The sequence below is a fragment of the Papaver somniferum genome, unplaced genomic scaffold (assembly GCF_003573695.1).
Source record: "Papaver somniferum cultivar HN1 unplaced genomic scaffold, ASM357369v1 unplaced-scaffold_117, whole genome shotgun sequence".
Lineage (NCBI taxonomy): Eukaryota > Viridiplantae > Streptophyta > Magnoliopsida > Ranunculales > Papaveraceae > Papaver > Papaver somniferum.
The window spans coordinates 2,300,426-2,319,765 of NW_020620714.1; the positions used below are offsets into that span (position 1 = coordinate 2,300,426).

Genomic DNA, 19,340 nt, shown 5'->3' on the forward strand with positions numbered 1-19,340 from the left:
ATATATATAGAAGAAGTAAACAAGGTTTGGAACTTTGGTGCTTGAACACATACGTGTCGTTAAAGTAGTGCAATTGTACGAGGAGAGATAATAAATCTTAAACAACTAATGAACCTGAGTTCTCAATCTGTTGTTCCACTGGTAAAGTGCGGTTGCCGTTACATCGATATCATGCAACGTTGTTACAGAATCTGCTGGACTACCAAGGAGGAAACAGACACTTCGGGATAAAATTAGGGCATATAGTTCTATGTTTGCTTACACCAAATCTTCAATGGGAGCCAAAGTACTTTCAATGAGTTGTTTTGTCAGTAATGATCAAATGAAGTGGTGGAAATTCAGTAGAAGAAAAATATGAAACTTTGAGATGAACTTCCATGCACTAGTGATGGACATATATTTGTGTCGGTAGGATTCTTACGGACCTATATATAACATGATATTCAATCAAGGAGCGGAGGCCGGTTCCACCGAGCATTAATGTAGTTTTCTTTTGTTTTCGTAGCCTTTTTTCTTCTTTTGTAATGGCTAAATAATCTCTCTATTAGGGTTCACGATGAAATCCAATGATGTATATGAGAAAATGTTCCGTACATATTTTCGTTAGTGTAGTATTTTTATTGAAATAATATACCCAAAGTAAGAAGAAGAAAATGGAAAATCTGTCGCAAATAAATATAATTTTTATTTTTTAGTGTAGTATTTTTAGAGAATCTGTCGCAAATAAATATAATTTTCCAAGAAAAACTAAGAGTCGTAAATCTTCAAAAATATTATCAAGAGTCCATCTAGTGCAAGCCTATCAGACTTCAATCGGATGATCCTTGAGAATCGCTCTAACAAAAAGTTCAAGGAAGATAACTCATAGACGAAAATGACCAACAATAGTGTCTTTTCCCGTTCTATTTAAGAAAACTTACCAACATGTGTCTTTTCTTAATCAACCGTAACGTAAAAAATAATCAGACTCTCATCAAAAACACATTGATACTTCTTATAAAAGATCATATATGTTCGGAAGAGTGACCAATGGTTTTGTATTTGATTTTTTTTTTCTTTTTGACGTAGAAGTGTCTTACATTTTTTTGTTAAAAATATGGTTTAACATTATGTGTCTAACTCTATAACTAGAAATTTTGGTGGATGGTGATTATTCTATTCCTTTTTGTGTCCTATATCTCCTTTTCCCATTACTTTTTTTTTGATGCAAAGAAATAATTTTATTTAAAAACTGGAACCTCTTATAGGCATTGTATCAGCATGTAATAATTCAACAATGAAGTTTGGTGGATATTGTATCCAATTCCTACTAACTTGAAAAGTACGAGAATGTTTATCCAGCTTATCTGCTGGTTTATTTAACTTTCTACTAATAAAAATGGAAGTCATGATTGGTGCTTGCTTAAAAAACCCATGATCTCTAAGATAAGAGCCTGAGATTCCCATCTGACTTTTTGATACTCTCCATTTGCTGGAATTACCACATTCTGCGCATCAATCTCGAACATTACATGCTGCAAGTTGAGTTCCTCTGCCCATTTTATGGCATGCAACAAACCTTCTATCTCTGTATGTTATGCGTCTGATTGTCCACACTCATAGATGCAACTCCCTCGTGAAAGTTCACCAGTAGAAATATCTTTATAAAAGAAGCATCACAGCAAATAGAGTAAAATGGTGTACTAGGCGCTGACCACATGACATGTAAAGTGTTAGCTAGGATATTGATGTTGTCCAGGAATTTGTGTTTGTGCATTCCTTTTTCTGTTATGTTGTTGAGGTGTTGTACAATGTGTATAACTTCCACCGGGTTGGGTTTTTTTCCACCAAAAACATCTCTACATTGCTTCCAAATTTCCCAACAAGCATTAGCCATTTTTATCCATTCACTGTCTAATTTGGTGAAATCATTAGTGAACCAGCTTCTTATCCATTGAGATACAATGTGATTTGTATCTGACATGCTTCTCCTTGCACCTGAAACTTATGTCCAAACAGCTTGAGAAAAAGCGCATTCCCATTGAATATGTTTAGTTGTTTCAGTCTCATGTTGACAAATGCTGCAAATTTCTCTATTGTAATGCATTACCCTCCCCATACGTTCACTCGATGGAATTATGTCTTGATGCAATTCCACAGGAAGGTTTTAATCCTTGGTAAAGTATTTAATTTCCATAGTTGTTTCCGAAAAGCTTCCATCTCAGCATCATAGTTTGCAGCTGCATTTTTTTTTTATCTCCACCAATTTTCTGTATGCAGACTTGACTGTAAATTTCCGATTGCGAGTAAGTGACCATATTAGCTTGTATAGAGAGTGAATAGGGATTTCCATACACAAAATTTTGAGGATATATGCAGGTGAGAAAAGCTGATGTAAAATCCAGACTTTCCAAATATTTTTTTCTTTGTCAATGAGATTACTTACAATATTGTAAGATACTGCTAAGTTGAAGTATCCTATTGTGATAGGTGGTACTTGTTCCCCTAGTATCCAATTATCCTCAAAGTTAGGATTTTTTTTCCATCTCAGAAGCTGTACTTATGCAAAAATGCTATTTCACCCTGAATGCTCTTCCATGTCTAGGTTGTGTTCTTCATCTTCTTTGAGTGTAAAATCGATGTATCTGAAAAAAATTTCTCTTTTAACGCATTTGCCCAAAGTTGGTTAGAGGTGTGGTATAATCTCCATACAGAATTTTTCAATAGAGCTTTATTGAAGCACTCTAAGTAACGAAAGCCTAAGCCGCCATTTTCTTTGTTGGTATTAACTCTGTCCCATGATATAAAGTATACACCTTTCACAATCCTCAAAGCTTGTATCACCGCTTCATACTCAGTCTCATTATTTGTTGCTTTGTATTCCAACCGAAAGCAGAAAACTATCATGATCCCAGTGGGCGAAGTGAATACTATTCCTATTCCTCCTCCGCAACTGTTTGATGATCCGTCGACGAATATATCCCATCTTCTGGGATGATTCTATTGTAATAAGTCCTTAGGGTCTGGCCGACTGTTGTCTACATCCATCATTTCCCCTATGCTTTCGTCTTCTCGATCCCGAGAGAAATTCAGCGAGAAACTCTGCGATTATGTGTGACTTCGTAGAAGTCTGTACTTCATACTTTAGCTTAAATTGATCAATCTAGGTATTCCATCTTTCTACTCTCCAAACTCTTTTTGAATTCTTCAAGACTGATTCTACAGGAATTCTTGTAAGGAGTTTAATTCTGTGGGTTTGGAAATAAGTCCATAACTTTTGTGATGTGTAAAAAATTACTAGTATCAAATTTTCAATCTTTGGGTAATTTTTCTACGCGGAGCTAAGGGTTTTTTGAACCTGAAAGATTGGTTTCTCTACCCCTCGTCGTTCCGAAGTAAGACGGCACTAATAGTGTTTTGTGTTGCCGCGAGACAAAGCAACAGCTCCTCTCCGGGTTCTGGTTTTTGTAAGATTGACAATTTAATAAGGTACTCCTTTATATCCTTCAAAGCTTCTTAACACTCTTGCGTCCACGCGAACTTTTCTCCTTTCTTCAAAATGTCAAAGAAGTGCTTAAATTTGTTTGAGGACCGCGAGATAAATCTTCCCAAAGACGTTATCCGCCCATTTAATTTCTGTATGTCTTTTATGGTGGCAGGTGAAGGCATTTCTAGTATAGCCTGGACTTTTGCTGGGTCAACTTCTATGCCTTTTCGTGAAACTATATGTCCCAGAAACTTCGCTGATTCAACCCTAAAGATGCACTTTATTAAGTTTATCTTCATTTTGTATTTCCTCATCTGTTCAAAGATCTCTCTCAGGTCTTCCACATGCTCCCCTGAATCCTTTGTCTTGACCAGCATATCATCCACATAAACTTCTAACTTCGTATGTACCCACTTGGCGAAAATTTTCTCCACCATCCGTTTATATGTCTCCCCCGCAATTTTCAATCCATATGGCATCCTGGTGTAACAGTACAACCCCCTAGGAGCGAAGAAAGCCGTGTGTTCCTGGTCTTCCTCAGCCAATGGTATTTGATTGTATCCACAATACCCATCCATGGATGACAACCTTTTGTATCCTGATGCTGATTCCACCATCTGTGGGATATTTGTTAGGGGAAAGCTATTTTTGGGGCACGCGGTATTCAGGTCGCTAAAATCAATATATATTCTTATTCCATTGTTCTTTCTGGGCACGATTACCATGGTCGCAATCCAATCTGGATACTTTGCCGGCCTTATGATTCCTGCATCCATCATCTTTTAAATTTCCTTATCGATTTGCTCATGATATGTTGTGGCGATCTTCCTTATTCGTTGCCTGATTTTTTTGACTGTCGGATCTAGCTCCAATCTATGACAAACTACCCGTGGATCAATTCCTGGCATTTTCACCATGCTCCAAGCAAATGTGTTGATAGACGCATTTATGTGTCTACTTTCATCTCTTTTGTGTATTTTGTTAGTACCCATTTTTGCTTATTGTGGTGTTTTTATGTTTGTTTAGGTGTTTTTGGAGAAATACCCCTTGTGTAGAAAGAGTTGCTCAATAAGTAATGTTTTACACCCCGGAGAAATGCACTGAAAGGCACCCCAGAAATGCACCGGAAACGTCCCGAGAAATGTACCGGAGGATCCCAGAAAAATTACTATTTCCACCCAAATTACTATTCGCACCCCAGCACTCTGGATAAGGGGCACCTTCTTCTCAAATTCAAATAAACTTTTTGGCGGGAAAATTGGTTCATCAACTGGCAGATTTTAAATCGACAAAATTGGTTCATCAACTGGCAGATTTTAAATTGACATCAATGCCTCAACCATCTTACAAGATTATCTTCATAATCGTTTTCCAGAACCTAATGATATCCAACAAGAGTCTCAAATGTTGGAAACCCATCCTCTGGTTGATGTGGTTAACCCAGGCAATAATACCAAGATTGATTTTGTTTTCCCACCAAATAGTTTTCTTCCAATTGTGGGAACGTATAGATTTCAAATGTGTCACTTATTAAGTTGTGAGACTAAACCTAAATGCCTTAGAAAATTAGAATCGACACATTTGCTTAAGAATGACCACAATTCTCACTATGGTCAACTTTGTAAGTCATATCTGACTGACTTAGAGGATCCGCAATTATTTAGGTTATTACTTCGTGATTCTAAGTTCGTATTTGAGTTTTTACAGACTCTAAGACCTAGTGATTCGGATCCCATCTATGAAGAAACGCAGCCAATGAAAATATTCTATTTAGACCCTTTCATAGAACCTGAACCTGAACCACAATTAGATATAAATATCTTAATCAGGAAACTAGATAAGGGCATGTTATTCTTGTTCACTTTCTTGGGTTATTGTAGTTTCCTTTGGTCAGCTCTTTTTCGTTTTGAAGACCCACAGTTATTTCGACTGTTACTTTATGGTTCGAGTTGACTAATCCTTTCCTAAGTTTGGCTGAAGACTTTAAACTTAGCACTTCTTGGGAGGTAACCCAATCTCATGCAACCCGGTAATATCCTTCCTTCACTCTTTTGCTTCAAATAGTAACTGTCTCTCCTTGTTCATGCTTTTAATTTCATCTTTAGAACATTGAGGACAATGTTAGATTTAAGTTTGGGGGTATGGGAGAAACTTTTTAGTTGCAATAAATAAACTCCAGAGCCTAAAAAATTATGCGTATTTAGGATAGCACTAACCAATCTAAGTGGATGGAAACATTTTGTTTTAGGAGTTGAGGAACCAATCTGACTAGATGGAAACATCTATAGAGTCTATTCATAAAAGCACAAAGCTCAGGTGTTAGAAATAACATGATAGTTTCGCCATATCTTGTCGAGTCCTTTTCACTTTCTATTTTTAGTTTTCTTTTGTTTCAAGTGATTTGGTGGGGCACACGATTCAAGTTGTTACCTTTGCTAGGGTGAAATAGAGTGACTGAGTTACCTTTTTCAAAAAAAAAAAAAAAAAAAAAAAAAGACCGGACCAGTTAGACCAATCGGAATAAGTATTAACACTTGGATAGCAATATGCGTGTGTTCTCCCTGTTTCCGTCGCCTAAGCAAGCGTGGAATGCAGGACCCGTGTGAACTATCGTGTAATCTGCCGACAAGAAGCATGCGCTTGGATCAAAAATATCTATTCATGCCGTTAAGTTAAAAAAAAAAAAAAAAAAAGTGAATGGTTATGTGTAGTCAACTGCTGGTTCCCTTGTATTTGCCAGTTTGTTGATCAAGATTTCAGTTATTGACCACTGGTTCCCTTGTATATGCCAGTGTGTTAATATTAGTCAGACCGGTATCTCAGTCATTTAGGTTAGGTTCACCTTGGCAGAGGCCTTCAGACAGATATGGGAAACACCGTTCACTTTTCAACCATCTACATTTTTCTTTTTCCATCTTCTTAATCTTTTCATGTGATTAGTCTGACTCCGAGTATGATGTCCATCGTGAAACTATCTTAGTAGAGCTCTGTCACTTATATGAATTTTAGTATGCTTGAGTGCAAACTCGTATACAGTAATTGGAATTTCGCGTCAGGGTACTTCCTCCTGTAATTAATAAGTATGCCAACCAAGGAGGTTCTTTAGTTCTTTCTAAGATTTTGCGCAGATAGTTAGGGTCTGGAGTATTGGTTTTTGTGGGTACACCTCTGATAAACCCACCCGAGATTAACTCGGTCACTTTTCAAGAATAAATTTTGCTCGAGGACTAGCAAATAATAAGTTTGGGGGTATTTGATAGACGCATTTATGTGTCTACTTTCATCTCTTTTGTGTATTTTGTTAGTACCCATTTTTGCTTATTGTGGTGTTTTTATGTTTGTTTAGGTGCTTTTGGAGAAATACCCCTTGTGTAGAAAGAGTTGCTCAATAAGTAATGTTTTACACCCCGGAGAAATGCACTGAAAGGTACCCCAGAAATGCACCGGAAACGTCCCAAGAAATGTACCGGAGGATCCCAGAAAAATTACTATTTCCACCCAAATTACTATTCGCACCCCAGCACTCTGGATAAGGGGCACCTTCTTCTCAAATTCAAATAAACTTTTTGGCGGGAAAATTGGTTCATCAACTGGCAGATTTTAAATCGACAAAATGAAGGTGTTGTGTTGCGATTCAATGGCTCAAACTTGGTAGGAAGATGTGATATAGCTTAAGGAACACATTGTGGGCATCGGATTTGATCGGAATTGGCTGGAAATCCTGGTTTGAGTCACGAGCTCAAAACAGAGCAACGTGTCCTGTAACACGAGTTTGATTGTGTGTTTGCCATGCATGGAGTGTTTTGGAGGAGTTCGATGACTTTGGAGGCGTTGGGAAGGTTAACTAGAGCGTGCAGGATCAAAGTTTACGTGTGTAGAAGCCAAAAATGGAAATTATTGTTAAATATGGGCAGCGAGCAATGACGGGATTAATGGGAGATTATACGGTGTTATGGTCGGATATTTTTGTTTAAAACACTATAAATACAAGTCTAAAGAGTTTAGAAGAGTTGGAGAGTTTTGGGGGAGAGTTTGGAGTCGAGAGAATCAAAGAACAAAAACATACAGAGAGAAAGTTTATGCTGGTGCGAGAGAGGAAGAACGGGAAGAACAGTCTTGCAGCAGCAGTCGTTCTTTGCAAGCGTCTGCGACACTCAGCTGTGGGTCGATTCAACCAGGGAACACCTTTTCATTTCTGTCGCTCTTGTAACAGCAGTGTGTAACGTTTATATGCGTTGCAAACCCGATTATATTTACATTTTCTCTTGATTGTAAACAACTTTTGAGAATCAATGAATCATTTTGAGAGGTTTTTCATCATGAGTAGCTAAGTCCAATCCCAGGGGTGACGGAGGAAGCTGTTCTTTCAAAAGTTATGTGGTAAACTTTATTTAAATTTATTTATGCAACTCTTTTATGATTAATTGCACCGAATAAATATGGAGTAAATGATTTTTATTAATCAATTGTGTTTTCTCTTGATGGAGTATGCTTAGTAAATTGCTTTTGATACTTCATGCTCGCGATTAACAATGGATGTTTTCAAAATCTAATTTAGGCAATGATTAGAATCACAATTTTCCTTTGATTGGAGTTATATTGTCTAGAATTGCATGATAAGAATTGTTATTGAATCACATAAATTTTGGTGGATGGTGGAATCCTGATCCCCAGTAAAAATTCTCTCCCATATTTTGTTAATATTGTGCATATAATTTTATTTATTTAAATCTAAAAAAAAGTTACCTTCACAAGTTCGAAAAGAACCCAGTTTTCACCACTATCTACAACAACATTTGAAAATACATTATGTGTCACCATATTTTTTTAGCAATTCAACTTGCCTCGCTTCTTCTTCTTTGTCCATTGTCGTCCCAATTTTTAGGATCTTGGGTTCATGTCAGTCCCCAAGTTTACGTCCTTTGTTGGTTCCACCGCAGCAAAGTTCATGACCGGTTCTCCTAGTGGTGTCGTCTCCTTTATCGGTTTCACGAGCTCTCCTTCTTCTTCTGGTATCTCACTGGGGATTTCCCATCCTTATTTAGCTCTTTCCATGTATACCCTTAGCTCATCCTATTTTTTCAACTCAAGCATTTTATTCTTTCGTTCCTTCTTCATTTTCAATCTTCCCTCATAATTCTCAATGTCCTTCTCATCGCATTTTTCCGCGTCCTTGCTGCTTCCACGTATTTCACCAATCCCACTGGGCATGGGGAATCGTAACAATTGGTGTTAGGTTGACGCGACTCCCTTTATCCCATGGATCCATGGTCGGCCCACGAGGGCGTTGTAGGGTGACTCCACATCCACCACGCAAACGGTAACCATTGTTTCTAATTCTCCTGCGAGGATCCTCACACGTATCTCGCCTTTTGGTTTCGTTACCACCCCATTGAATCCGTAAAGTGCATATGCCGATGGTATCATGTCAGAATCCTCATACCCCAAGGCTTTGAACTTATGGTAGAAGAGTACATCTACCGAAATCCCCATATCTACCAAGACCTTGTCCACATCACACATTCTTCGTTGGATTTCTTCTTCTAACAAATGTTTACAAATGGTCAAGGTGATGACCAACGATTTCATATGCTGATCCCTTCCTTTTGGTGCATCCCGTGCTGAAAATGATATGTCTCTCTTTTGCCATTCCTATAGTGGCTCTTTCTTTTCTATTGGAAATACCTCGTTTCATTCATGGTCCACCTTGTATATCCTTGAGAGCACGTTATCTTGGCAGCTGAGGAAATCTTCCTTCGAATGTACTAAAAAATTGCAGCCAAATGACTTCCCTCCTTGGTCTGCGTTAATTTGATGCTGTCCCGTCAGGTTTTCATAATAATGTTGAGGTGCTGGTGGTAATTCCCGACCTTCTACGTAATGTGCGAGTTTTTCCAGTTCCATGAGGTGAAGTATGATCTTCCTAACGTTCCTGCAATTGTTCGTATGATGTCCATGAAAACTATAATATCTGCAGAACTCATGACTCTTCCTAGGTGTTGGTTATCTTCCAATATTCGGTGGTGTTGGAATTTCCTCAGTCAGTATCACTTCCTCCCATATCCTCTCCACAGTTGTGTTAAGCTTTGAGAGTTCTAACTATATCCAAGAGTTTACTCCTTGCTTCTTTGGCTTTATGTTCCTCAGATGGTGTTTTTTGGCTTTATCACTTCGCGGATTTCGATCCTTCTGCAAGGATTTTTCCCTCTTTTGGTCAATCCGCTTCAGCTCTCCTTCTGACGTTGTTTTTACCATAGCGGTCAACATAAGCTTCTTCTCCATCCACTGAAAATTGTCTTGCCTTTGCGAATTTCCCATCTGAATCCTCAATCTTCGTAGCTCTCGTAATATTTCGTGGTCCATAATCCTTCTTACCGATTCATCGATATCTCTTTCTCGCCCCTTGTTTTTGCTTTGCTCCTCACGCCTCATTCCTTTTTCGTGTCTTAACTTATGATTTTCCGTTCTCGCCTCCACTAACAGCCTTCTTAGGTTTCTTTCTCGGTCGTATCCTTCTAGTATTCTTATTTTATGTATTCTTCGTTCGTAATCTTCGTAGGGACTCTCCTCCCAATACAGGGTCCTTTTCCGAGATGAAGCCGTTATCATTTTGGAACTAGCGTTTCCTTCTTGCGAGATTTCAACCTATATTTTGTTGTCATGTTCGTATTCCTCTCGTTTCGCATGACTGTCTCGTTTTACCGTTCCTGCTTGCCATTCCGGATGGTACTTTACTCACCCCTTATCTCGACGGATTGCTTTACTCGGTTTTTTCAATGTCAAGTCTTTGTCACCCTCGTTCCCCTCCACTTCGTCTCGATTCGTTTCCCATTCCGTAATAGCCCCGGCTTTCACGATTTGAGCTGGTTCCGTCATGGATTCATCCTATATTCTCTGCTTGCCTTTACATTTCCTTATGATTTCTCGTTTTTCATCTTTTATGGACGCTTCTACCTTCTCTCCTTCCTTCCGGGGTTCCAACCGCTTGCTCTTCCTTACCGCTGTTAGGGGTTCCACTCGTCTTGCTTTTCTTGCCATCGTTCAATTCATGCTAAATCTGGTGTTCCGTCTGCCGCCTCACTGACTTTCTCTTCCAGATATTAGATCTTTAGACACTACTAAATTACTAACTCTATAGAACTATCTGCACAAAACAACTCGCCTAAATTTCAAACTATTACAATCTTTAAATGGTTTTATTTTTTCACAAAATCTTAGATGAGGATGAACCCCAATCTAATCTCTGTTTCTGGACGCCAAAATGTAACTATTTGAAATCCAGTAGTACACCCAAAGTTATAGCAACCAAGATCTAAGACATACAAAGTAATATAAACACAGAAATCTTTATTGATGAATCATTCAAAGTAACAAAGATACAAGTTCTTGAACACAAGGAAACCCTAATCTTTCTCTCTAGGCTAAGCTCTCCCACTCTCTCCAAATCCGATCCCCAATACATTTTCCAAGGACCTCTATTTATAGGCCATCTAACCCTAATGGAGCACAACTCATTTTATCTCGTCACGTTCTCGCAGAGGCGCTTTACACTTCGCCCAGACCGTTTTCCATAAAGCTTTTCCCCTTCTTTCGCCAACTTCACATGGGCTTGTCGGGACACCTGTCTCTTTTCTTGCTTCATAATTTATCTAATTCGCGGCTTGTCTTCTCAACCAAGTAATCTTACTTCGTCCTTTTCCACTTCACGGCGGGTATCTTGTAGGGTACTCCATTGATCCTTCATGGCCCATGTTCCCCTAGGAGCTTACTTCGTGATGAAACACTATCTCGCACATCGCTTTTACCTCGTCAACTAGTCAATAATGGTGACTCTGACTTGATTTGACAAGTCACTGAGGAAGATCTTCAGAACACGATACATGATCTTTAAACCGGATTCTCGTGTCTTTCCTATATCCACCTGGCGGTCCATATTTTGGTATCTACAATGACTATAGTCGACTTTGAAATATTCAAACTGTTTGTATAAAATTAAAGAATCTCACTCCAAGTTCGTAATGTAAAGTGACCCTGTCGTATCATACAGAATATGTGTTTGAAATTAAGCTTGAAACGAAAAAGATCTGAGTCGTAGAATTAGTTCTCCGACACATGCACGAAAATGATATTCATGTTGCATCATAAGCCAGAAAAGAGATAAAGTCTTTCTGCATATTATTTTTCACCACTGACAAAGCTATATTGTCTATTTGTACATTTATGTTGTTACATCAATCTCATTAGTCATTACTCGTTAAAAATACACAAAAATAATAAGTGAATAGGGTTGCGTAATATATTATGGATGTAGAATCCGTAACATCTCGTATTTTCAGTATACCTTTTTCTGAGTTGGTAGAACTTCGCGGTACCACCTTCACACAGAACGGCACAAATGTGAAATGGCTATTATAAAAATTCCATTACAGAAGCAGTTCCGTAAAACCTCCAGCATTATCATATAAATAACTAACCAATTGTACAATAATGTTTTCCAGTGTGTACCAGCAAGGACAACCAAGTCAAACGATCAAAAACTTCACATTATGGTGGAAATTTCCTAAAGATATTACCCCCGACACAGTGGCGTTTCTCATTGGCTTTCAATTCAAGGGCCACAATCTCTGGACTTGATCTGCAAAACCACCTTGATATACCTCAGAAAATTAACATGAACAGAATAGCACCCATATCTGGATAATTAAACAGGCTATTATTAAAATCCCACCGCAAAACCTCCAGCATTATCAAAAAATTAAACTAACCAATTGGGCAATAATGCTAGACGATAATGTCTACCAGCAAGGATAGCCATGCCAAGTCAAATGATCAAAATTTCACATCAAATTGGAAATTCCGCAAACAAACTGTTTCAATTATGTCCTCTTTTTTCTTTTCATTTTGCCACAACTGGGATATTTTTAATTCAAGAACATTACCAAATAAGAAGTATATAAGTAGGAATGCGAAGTGTATGAGAAGATACACCGCAGAAACAGCATTAGAAAATACAAAAGATCAGGATGGCAGGAATTGGAGCCTCAATGACTTCTTCTATCACCATTTTTTTAGTGCTATTCATATCTCTTAGCTTTCCTTCTCAAACCACCGCAAATGGTTATTTCTATGATTCACCACCACCTCCAACTCCGGTGTATAAGCCTGCACCAGTATATAAACCTGCTCCAGTTTATACGCCTGAACCAGTTTATAAGGCTCCGGTCTACACGCCTAAACCAGTCTACACGCCTAAACCTTACTACAAGGTTCCGGTCTACACTCCTAAACCTGTCTACAAAGCTCCCGTCTACACACCTAAACCAGTCTACAAGCCTCCCGTCTACACGCCTAAACCAGTCTACAAAGCTCCCGTCTACACGCCTAAACCTTACTACAAGGCTCCGGTCTACACTCCTAAACCAGTTTACAAAGCTCCCGTATACACACCTAAACCTTACTACAAGGCTCCGGTCTACACTCCTAAACCAGTTTACAAAGCTCCCATATACTCACCTAAACCTTATTACAAGGCTCCGGTCTACAATCCTAAACCAGTTTACAAAGCTCCCGTATACACACCTAAACCTTATTACAAGGCTCCGGTCTACACGCCTAAACCTTACTACAAGGCTCCCGTATACACTCCTAAACCAGTCTACAAGGCTCCCGTATACACTCCTAAACCAGTCTACAAAGCTCCGGTCTACACGGCTAAACCAATCTACAAAGCTCCTGTCTACACGCCTAAACCAATCTACAAAGCTCCTAAACCTTATTACAAGGCTCCTGTCTACACTCCTAAACCTTATTACAAGGCTCCCGTCTACACTCCTAAACCAGTCTACAAGGCTCCCGTCTACACGCCTAAACCAATCTACAAAGCTCCCGTCTACACGCCTAAACCAATCTACAAAGCTCCTGTGTACACGCCTAAACCAGTCTACAAGGCTCCCGCCTACACTCCTAAACCTTACTACAAGGCTCCCGTCTACACTCCTAAACCTTACTACAAGGCTCCCGTATACACTCCTAAACCAGTCTACAAAGCTCCTATCTACACACCTAAACCTTATTACAAGGCTCCCGTCTACGCTCCTAAACCAGTGTACAAGGCTCCCGTCTACACGCCTAAACCAGTCTACAAGGCTCCAGTTTACGAGCCTACCCCAGTTTACAAACCTACACCAGTTTACAAGCCTCCCACCCCCATCTACTAAGAACGGTCACCACCCCAGCTTACTCCCAATAGTTTTCAAGTATGAATCACCTCCTCCGACTGCTCACATATTCACATCACTTCCTCGTGGTAAGGCTCCTCATTACCAGTTACCAGTTCGATGAATATCTTCAAGTCCCGCAAGCTTTTGCAATTCATATTCTTCAATAAAAAATGAAGCGTCTCAATATACATTGTATAAGAAAGATGAACATGTAGAGATGTTTCATTGTATTTCGTTTGTAATTTTTGTTTGTATTTGGTGTTTAATTATGAGCAATTGAAGCTCTATGTTGCAATAATTTCATATATTTTCTATGGTTGGAAATTGTGAGCTTTGTATTTACATATTTCTAGATAAATCATCTTCGTCGAAAAACGTTTTGACTAAATTTGCTGGTAGCCATTTCCTCATAAGCATACAAATATTCCTTTGGAAGATCTTAATGTACAATAAAACACGTCAGACCTTCTTCACAAGTCTCATTCTGCCATTACAATTTAGTGGTTTTAAGTATTGGTTTTCCTCAATGCTATGGAAGATCTCCATTTCCTCACACATCCGCAGTCAGGTTTTTCACCTTGCTGTACTTTGACATTTCACCAGCTAGCATAAATGTGTGTGCGGTTCCAGGTCCAATTTACAAGCCTAACAACATCCAAGGAGTGGCAATAAAATTATATGAATTGATTTTGTACTCAAGAGCAAGCTCAACGGTACCCATTTGTACTTCAGCAATGTTGGCTAATTCCAGAAGTGATTTTTTTCTTTAATTTGTTCCATAAGTGGAATGTGCTTGACGTTTCAATAAAAAACTTTGCAAAACCAAAGGCGCTTACCTCAATATATTATGGAAACTTATAAATGGCTCCTAGTTAACGAATTGACAAGGATTCGTCAGCTCTCTAAATTACAAATTCCCCTCCCTATGATAGTTAATAGTCGACTTGAAAATATTCAAACTGTTAAAATTAAAGAATCTCATGCCCAAGTACGTAATGTAAGGTGACCTGTCTTATCATACAGAATATGCGGACAAATATAAGAAAATGATACTGATGTTGCATATTATTTTTAATCACTGACAAAGCTATATTGTCTATTTGTACATTTAGTTGTTACATCAATCTCATCAGTCATTTCTTTATAAAAAAAAAAAAAAAAAAAAATCTCATCAGTCATTAGCCGTTAAAAATACACAGAATAAGTGAATAGGGTTACTTAATATATTATGGATGTTGAATTCGCAGCATCTCGTATTTTCAGTATATCTTTTTCTGAGTTGGTAGAACTTCGCCGAACCACCTTCACACAAAACAGCACAAATGTGAAATGGCTATTATAAAAATCCCATTACAGAAGCAGAGATAAAACCTCCAACATTATCATATAAATAACTAACCAATTGTATAATAATGTTTTCGACTGTGTACCAGCAAGGACAACCAAGTCAAATTTCTTATCTTTTTCATATTTTCATCATAATAAGGCTGTTACGTGCAATTTTAACTATTTCACATGCAGTACGGCTACTGCGCTGTTGAGATGTACAGCAGAAGTTCCCAAACAGCATTAGAACCAGGAGGCACATTGTTCTTATTTATTTTGTTATGAGATTTGATGACTGATATCTGTAAAGAGCAACTTCACTCACAAACTCTGTTATCTTATGCAGACGTTCTTGGATAGTGATACTGCATCAATAAAACGAAAAGGAAGTAACTAAATAGAAACTTTGATGACAAATCATATGAAACAAACAATAGAAGTAAGATTACCAAATCTGTTAAACATTTGACAGTGTAACTCAAAAAACGAATTCTTGTCAGTAGGCAGTAATGTTGAGTGGAAACCAAAATCTAGCGTATCAGTTCAGATGGAAAAAGACAAATAAATCCCAATTTCAGTAGGTGCACAAATATGTAAAGAAAACAAAATGTATACTATAAGAAAACGATGTCAGTACTGCCAATAAGAATCTTATCTGTGGTTCTCGATACAGACTCCAAGCACCAGGATGATCATAAGACACAAGTTGAAAGTGGACAGAAAGTAGGTTGGATGTAATTACTAGTTTACGACCTACAGAAAAGTATTATGACCATGTCGTGATGTCCCCTTGTGAACTCTAACGACCTTAACATAAGTCGCTAAGAAATTGCATTATTTTTGCGAACCATGTGCTGCAATAAATGATGAAGCATCTCAATAAACAAGAAAGGTGAACATGTAGAGATGTTTCGTTGTATTTTAATCGTATTAGTAATTTATGTTTAAGAAGCTCAGTGAGATGTTTCATATATTTTCTATTGTTGGAAACTATGAGCTCGTATTTACATTTTGCAAATGCTTTCAAGGAAAAAAGTAAAGATAATAATATTTGCTACAAATTAATTAAGTAGATGAATCATCTTCAACAACATCATTCTGAGTGAATTTTTAGAGATCTTTGGCACTTCGATGATCGGGACAATGAGATGATTGGGACATAGCCTTTCAAACCCAATGACATTGAGGAAGATATCTTAGGGATAATTTGTTTTCATCGGGACAATGCGCCCAAAGGCCGCCGAATTTTTTTGGTTGGTAAGAAAATATATTAAGACGTTTAAGATTCTTTATTCTAATGTATAAGTAGATATTCAAAAATCGGATTAAGACGTTTTGAGAAATGTTGTAAACTCATCAGATTTTTGATCGAGTCAGTTAGTGAAGTCTAATTTTCATGGTATATTGTTGAGTGGCGGCGGTTAAATTGGTAACAAGTGGGCTGGTAGTATGCTTTCTCAAAAAATCAAATGGGCTAGTCTGTATAACCATTGGGTTAAGAACAAAATCAGCATCGTTTCCTATACATACATTTTTAGGCTAATTTAAGAATGTACTATAACGCGGGTTAGCCCCTACATAGAGACGCCCGTCCCTGGTGGATATCGAGTTGATTGGCTTTATTTGTTTATTTTATTTTATTTTTGTAACATGGAGAAAATCTATGGGTTGGTAGTGGCGAAAACCCGAAATAGCCCTTCGGGATCACTTTATTGATTTTTTATATGGGATGTCACTGAATGTTCTATTGGTGCTTGTCTTCCTATTGTACATTTAGTATATTTTTAAGGTCATTCCATTTTCCATTCAAGATGTTCCAATATTACTGATTCTGATCATTGTGTTATGCATAATTTGAAATATGCACTGCACATTCATGATAGAGACTTCCTTCTTATATTTGTTTTTGGGGTTTGCGATGTATTTCGGTTTTGTTAATATTCACTTAGAACACAAAATTGGTCAAAAACACTAAAATCAACAATCCCTGGGTGAAAAGACATTTAGATTTTGATATTGTTTAAATGGACAAAAATGTAAAAATAGCCAGGATGTAAACAGTTTCATCCTACTCATTTTTAAATACTTTTTCTTATTTTTAATTCGGAAAATGGGTCATTTGTCCAAATATTTTTAAATCACGGTTCAAATGGACGAGTAAAACATAGTTTGGGTGAAATGGCAAAAAAAAAAATAGTAAGGATGAAATACAAAATTGGTCAAAAAGACCAAATCAGAAAATTCATGGGTGAAATAGACTCTTAAGTTTAGATATTGTTTATATAGCCAAAAATTAGAAAAATACTGTTCATTTAGCCAAAATGGATATTTGACTCAGAATATTTTTTATTTATTAACCTGAAGAGACAATTATGTCCCTATCTTCTACAAATGTTTACCGGGATGGAGAAGAACAAAGAAATCTATAAAAAACAGAGTACAACAACTACAAAAAAACAGAATTAGTTTGCTCTGTTTTACGAGTTAATTGCAAGCAAAACAGAGTACTCAAACAGAGCAAAAAAACAGAGCGCTAAAACAGAGTAAAAAACAGAGCAAAACAGAGCTTGTACAGCAAAATACAGAGTACGTAAAACAGAGCTTGTACAACATTCAACCACTGTAACTGAAAAATCCTTCCAGCTTCCCTGTAAGCAGTTACAAGACCACCTGCAGTTCACTTCCTTCTCTTCCAGGCCAAGTGCTATCAACAACTCCAGTCAAAATGGTTAAGCCTTTAACACCTTTAAGAACTGCTGAAGGTATTGATCTCACAGGTTTCAATCGAACAGCCTATCCATTTAAGAGTAATTTAGTAAATTTAAATTGCCATTATCCTCCATTAACCAATACCTTTCACCCCATCAAAGTATACTTATGCTTCAAATTTTAACTGCCACGAACCATCGTTTGATGGGGTTATTTGTAGGTCACAGGGTCCACAACTTGACTAAACCTTCAAAAAAGCATCCCATGGAAAATGCCTAAGGGAGCCCTTTAGGATGATGTAGATCTTTTTCATTCAATAAAATGAAGAGGTAATGTATTGTGTCAACTATCAACACATGTTCAGTATAAACAATTACCTAGGTAAAGACGCATGTTGTCTCTGAAGTGGAGGAGTGCTTCTCTCACCGCTTTTACCACAATGCTCCTCCAAATGAGCAAACTGTCGTTTGAAACGATCAACTCCACTATGTTGGCATAAAATGAGCAAATGGTCAGTTATGATAACTACTCCTCTTGAGATAAAATATTTATTCTAAATTATCAAATTTGATAACAAACCGACTAATAGTTTTAATAACTGAAGCAAAACTAATAGATTTGATCAGAAATTGCTTAGTTTGGCAAACCTCAAATATAGGTTATGGAGTGTAAGAATATAGTGTTTGAACAAAGATGAAAATTCCAATGTACTGCAGGTGAACATGCAAAAGCCTCATGATAGGTACCTAAAGATGTAACGATAGAATGAGCATGTTTATCTGCAATTATACTAGAACTGGTTTACCTAGAACCACAATGAGCATTAAGAAAATCAACATGCTTTTGCAAGTTATATCTAGGAAACATGCTAGAACATCTAATTATGTCGACAATTTTTCCAGCAACTGTGATATGAACCAGGATGATCACAATCATGACACGACTAATGTTCACTAATAGACAAAGTAAGAAATAATTGCACAACAAAAGTCGTCTTCAAAAAGGGTGTCTCACAAAGAAGGATAATAAACAAAGTTGATCATAGAATCTAATCACGTGGCGTACCTTGGGTACAGGAAGCTAGTTTGATCTGCACCATTCAGGTATTCCTGAAGCATTTGGGATGATACTCCAATATCTGTTGATTTTAAGAAAATAGTTATATTACAAAGCATCTATTAAATGAAAGATGTAAAATAATTGAGATCAAGATGTTCAGATACCTCTCGGTAAATTAATTCTCGTACATCTTCCTTCGACAATTTCGTCCTTTCAAACTCAAACTCAAATTTTGAGATGGGTTGCGTTGATGGTTCACGGTCCACATTTTCCAAACCATGAAAATATGGATCAGCTAATGCCTGTGATTACAACCAAGAGTTAAAAAAAAGAAGAAATAAATAATTTGGATGATACGTTTTTTTCATTCAAGGAATCAACTTTGTTATACATAGTGAAATATATCGGTTATAAAATCTGACTTCTTCAGCAGTTTATTATAAGATGAAACCGTTTTCACCCTAGTTTAAAATGGGTGAAACCAAATTCATCCCAATTTAGTATAGGATGAAAACCAATTGCATGGTAATTTAAAATGGGTGAAACCAAATTCAACCAAA

At 37.4% G+C, this 19,340-nt stretch overlaps 1 protein-coding gene across 1 annotated transcript; it reads left to right on the forward strand.

Annotated features, from left to right (window-relative positions):
* Positions 1-12,489: 12,489 nt before the first annotated feature.
* LOC113330128 (repetitive proline-rich cell wall protein 1-like) lies at positions 12,490-13,683 on the forward strand. Its single transcript, XM_026576983.1, has one exon. The coding sequence runs from the start codon at positions 12,490-12,492 to the stop codon at positions 13,681-13,683; it is 1,194 nt and encodes a 397-aa protein (XP_026432768.1).
* The last annotated feature ends 5,657 nt before the right edge of the window (positions 13,684-19,340 follow it).

Excerpts from the sequence above, each read along its gene's own strand:
- LOC113330128 (XM_026576983.1), top strand. The coding sequence starts at position 12,490 with ATGGCAGGAATTGGAGCCTCAATGACTTCTTCTATCACCATTTTTTTA.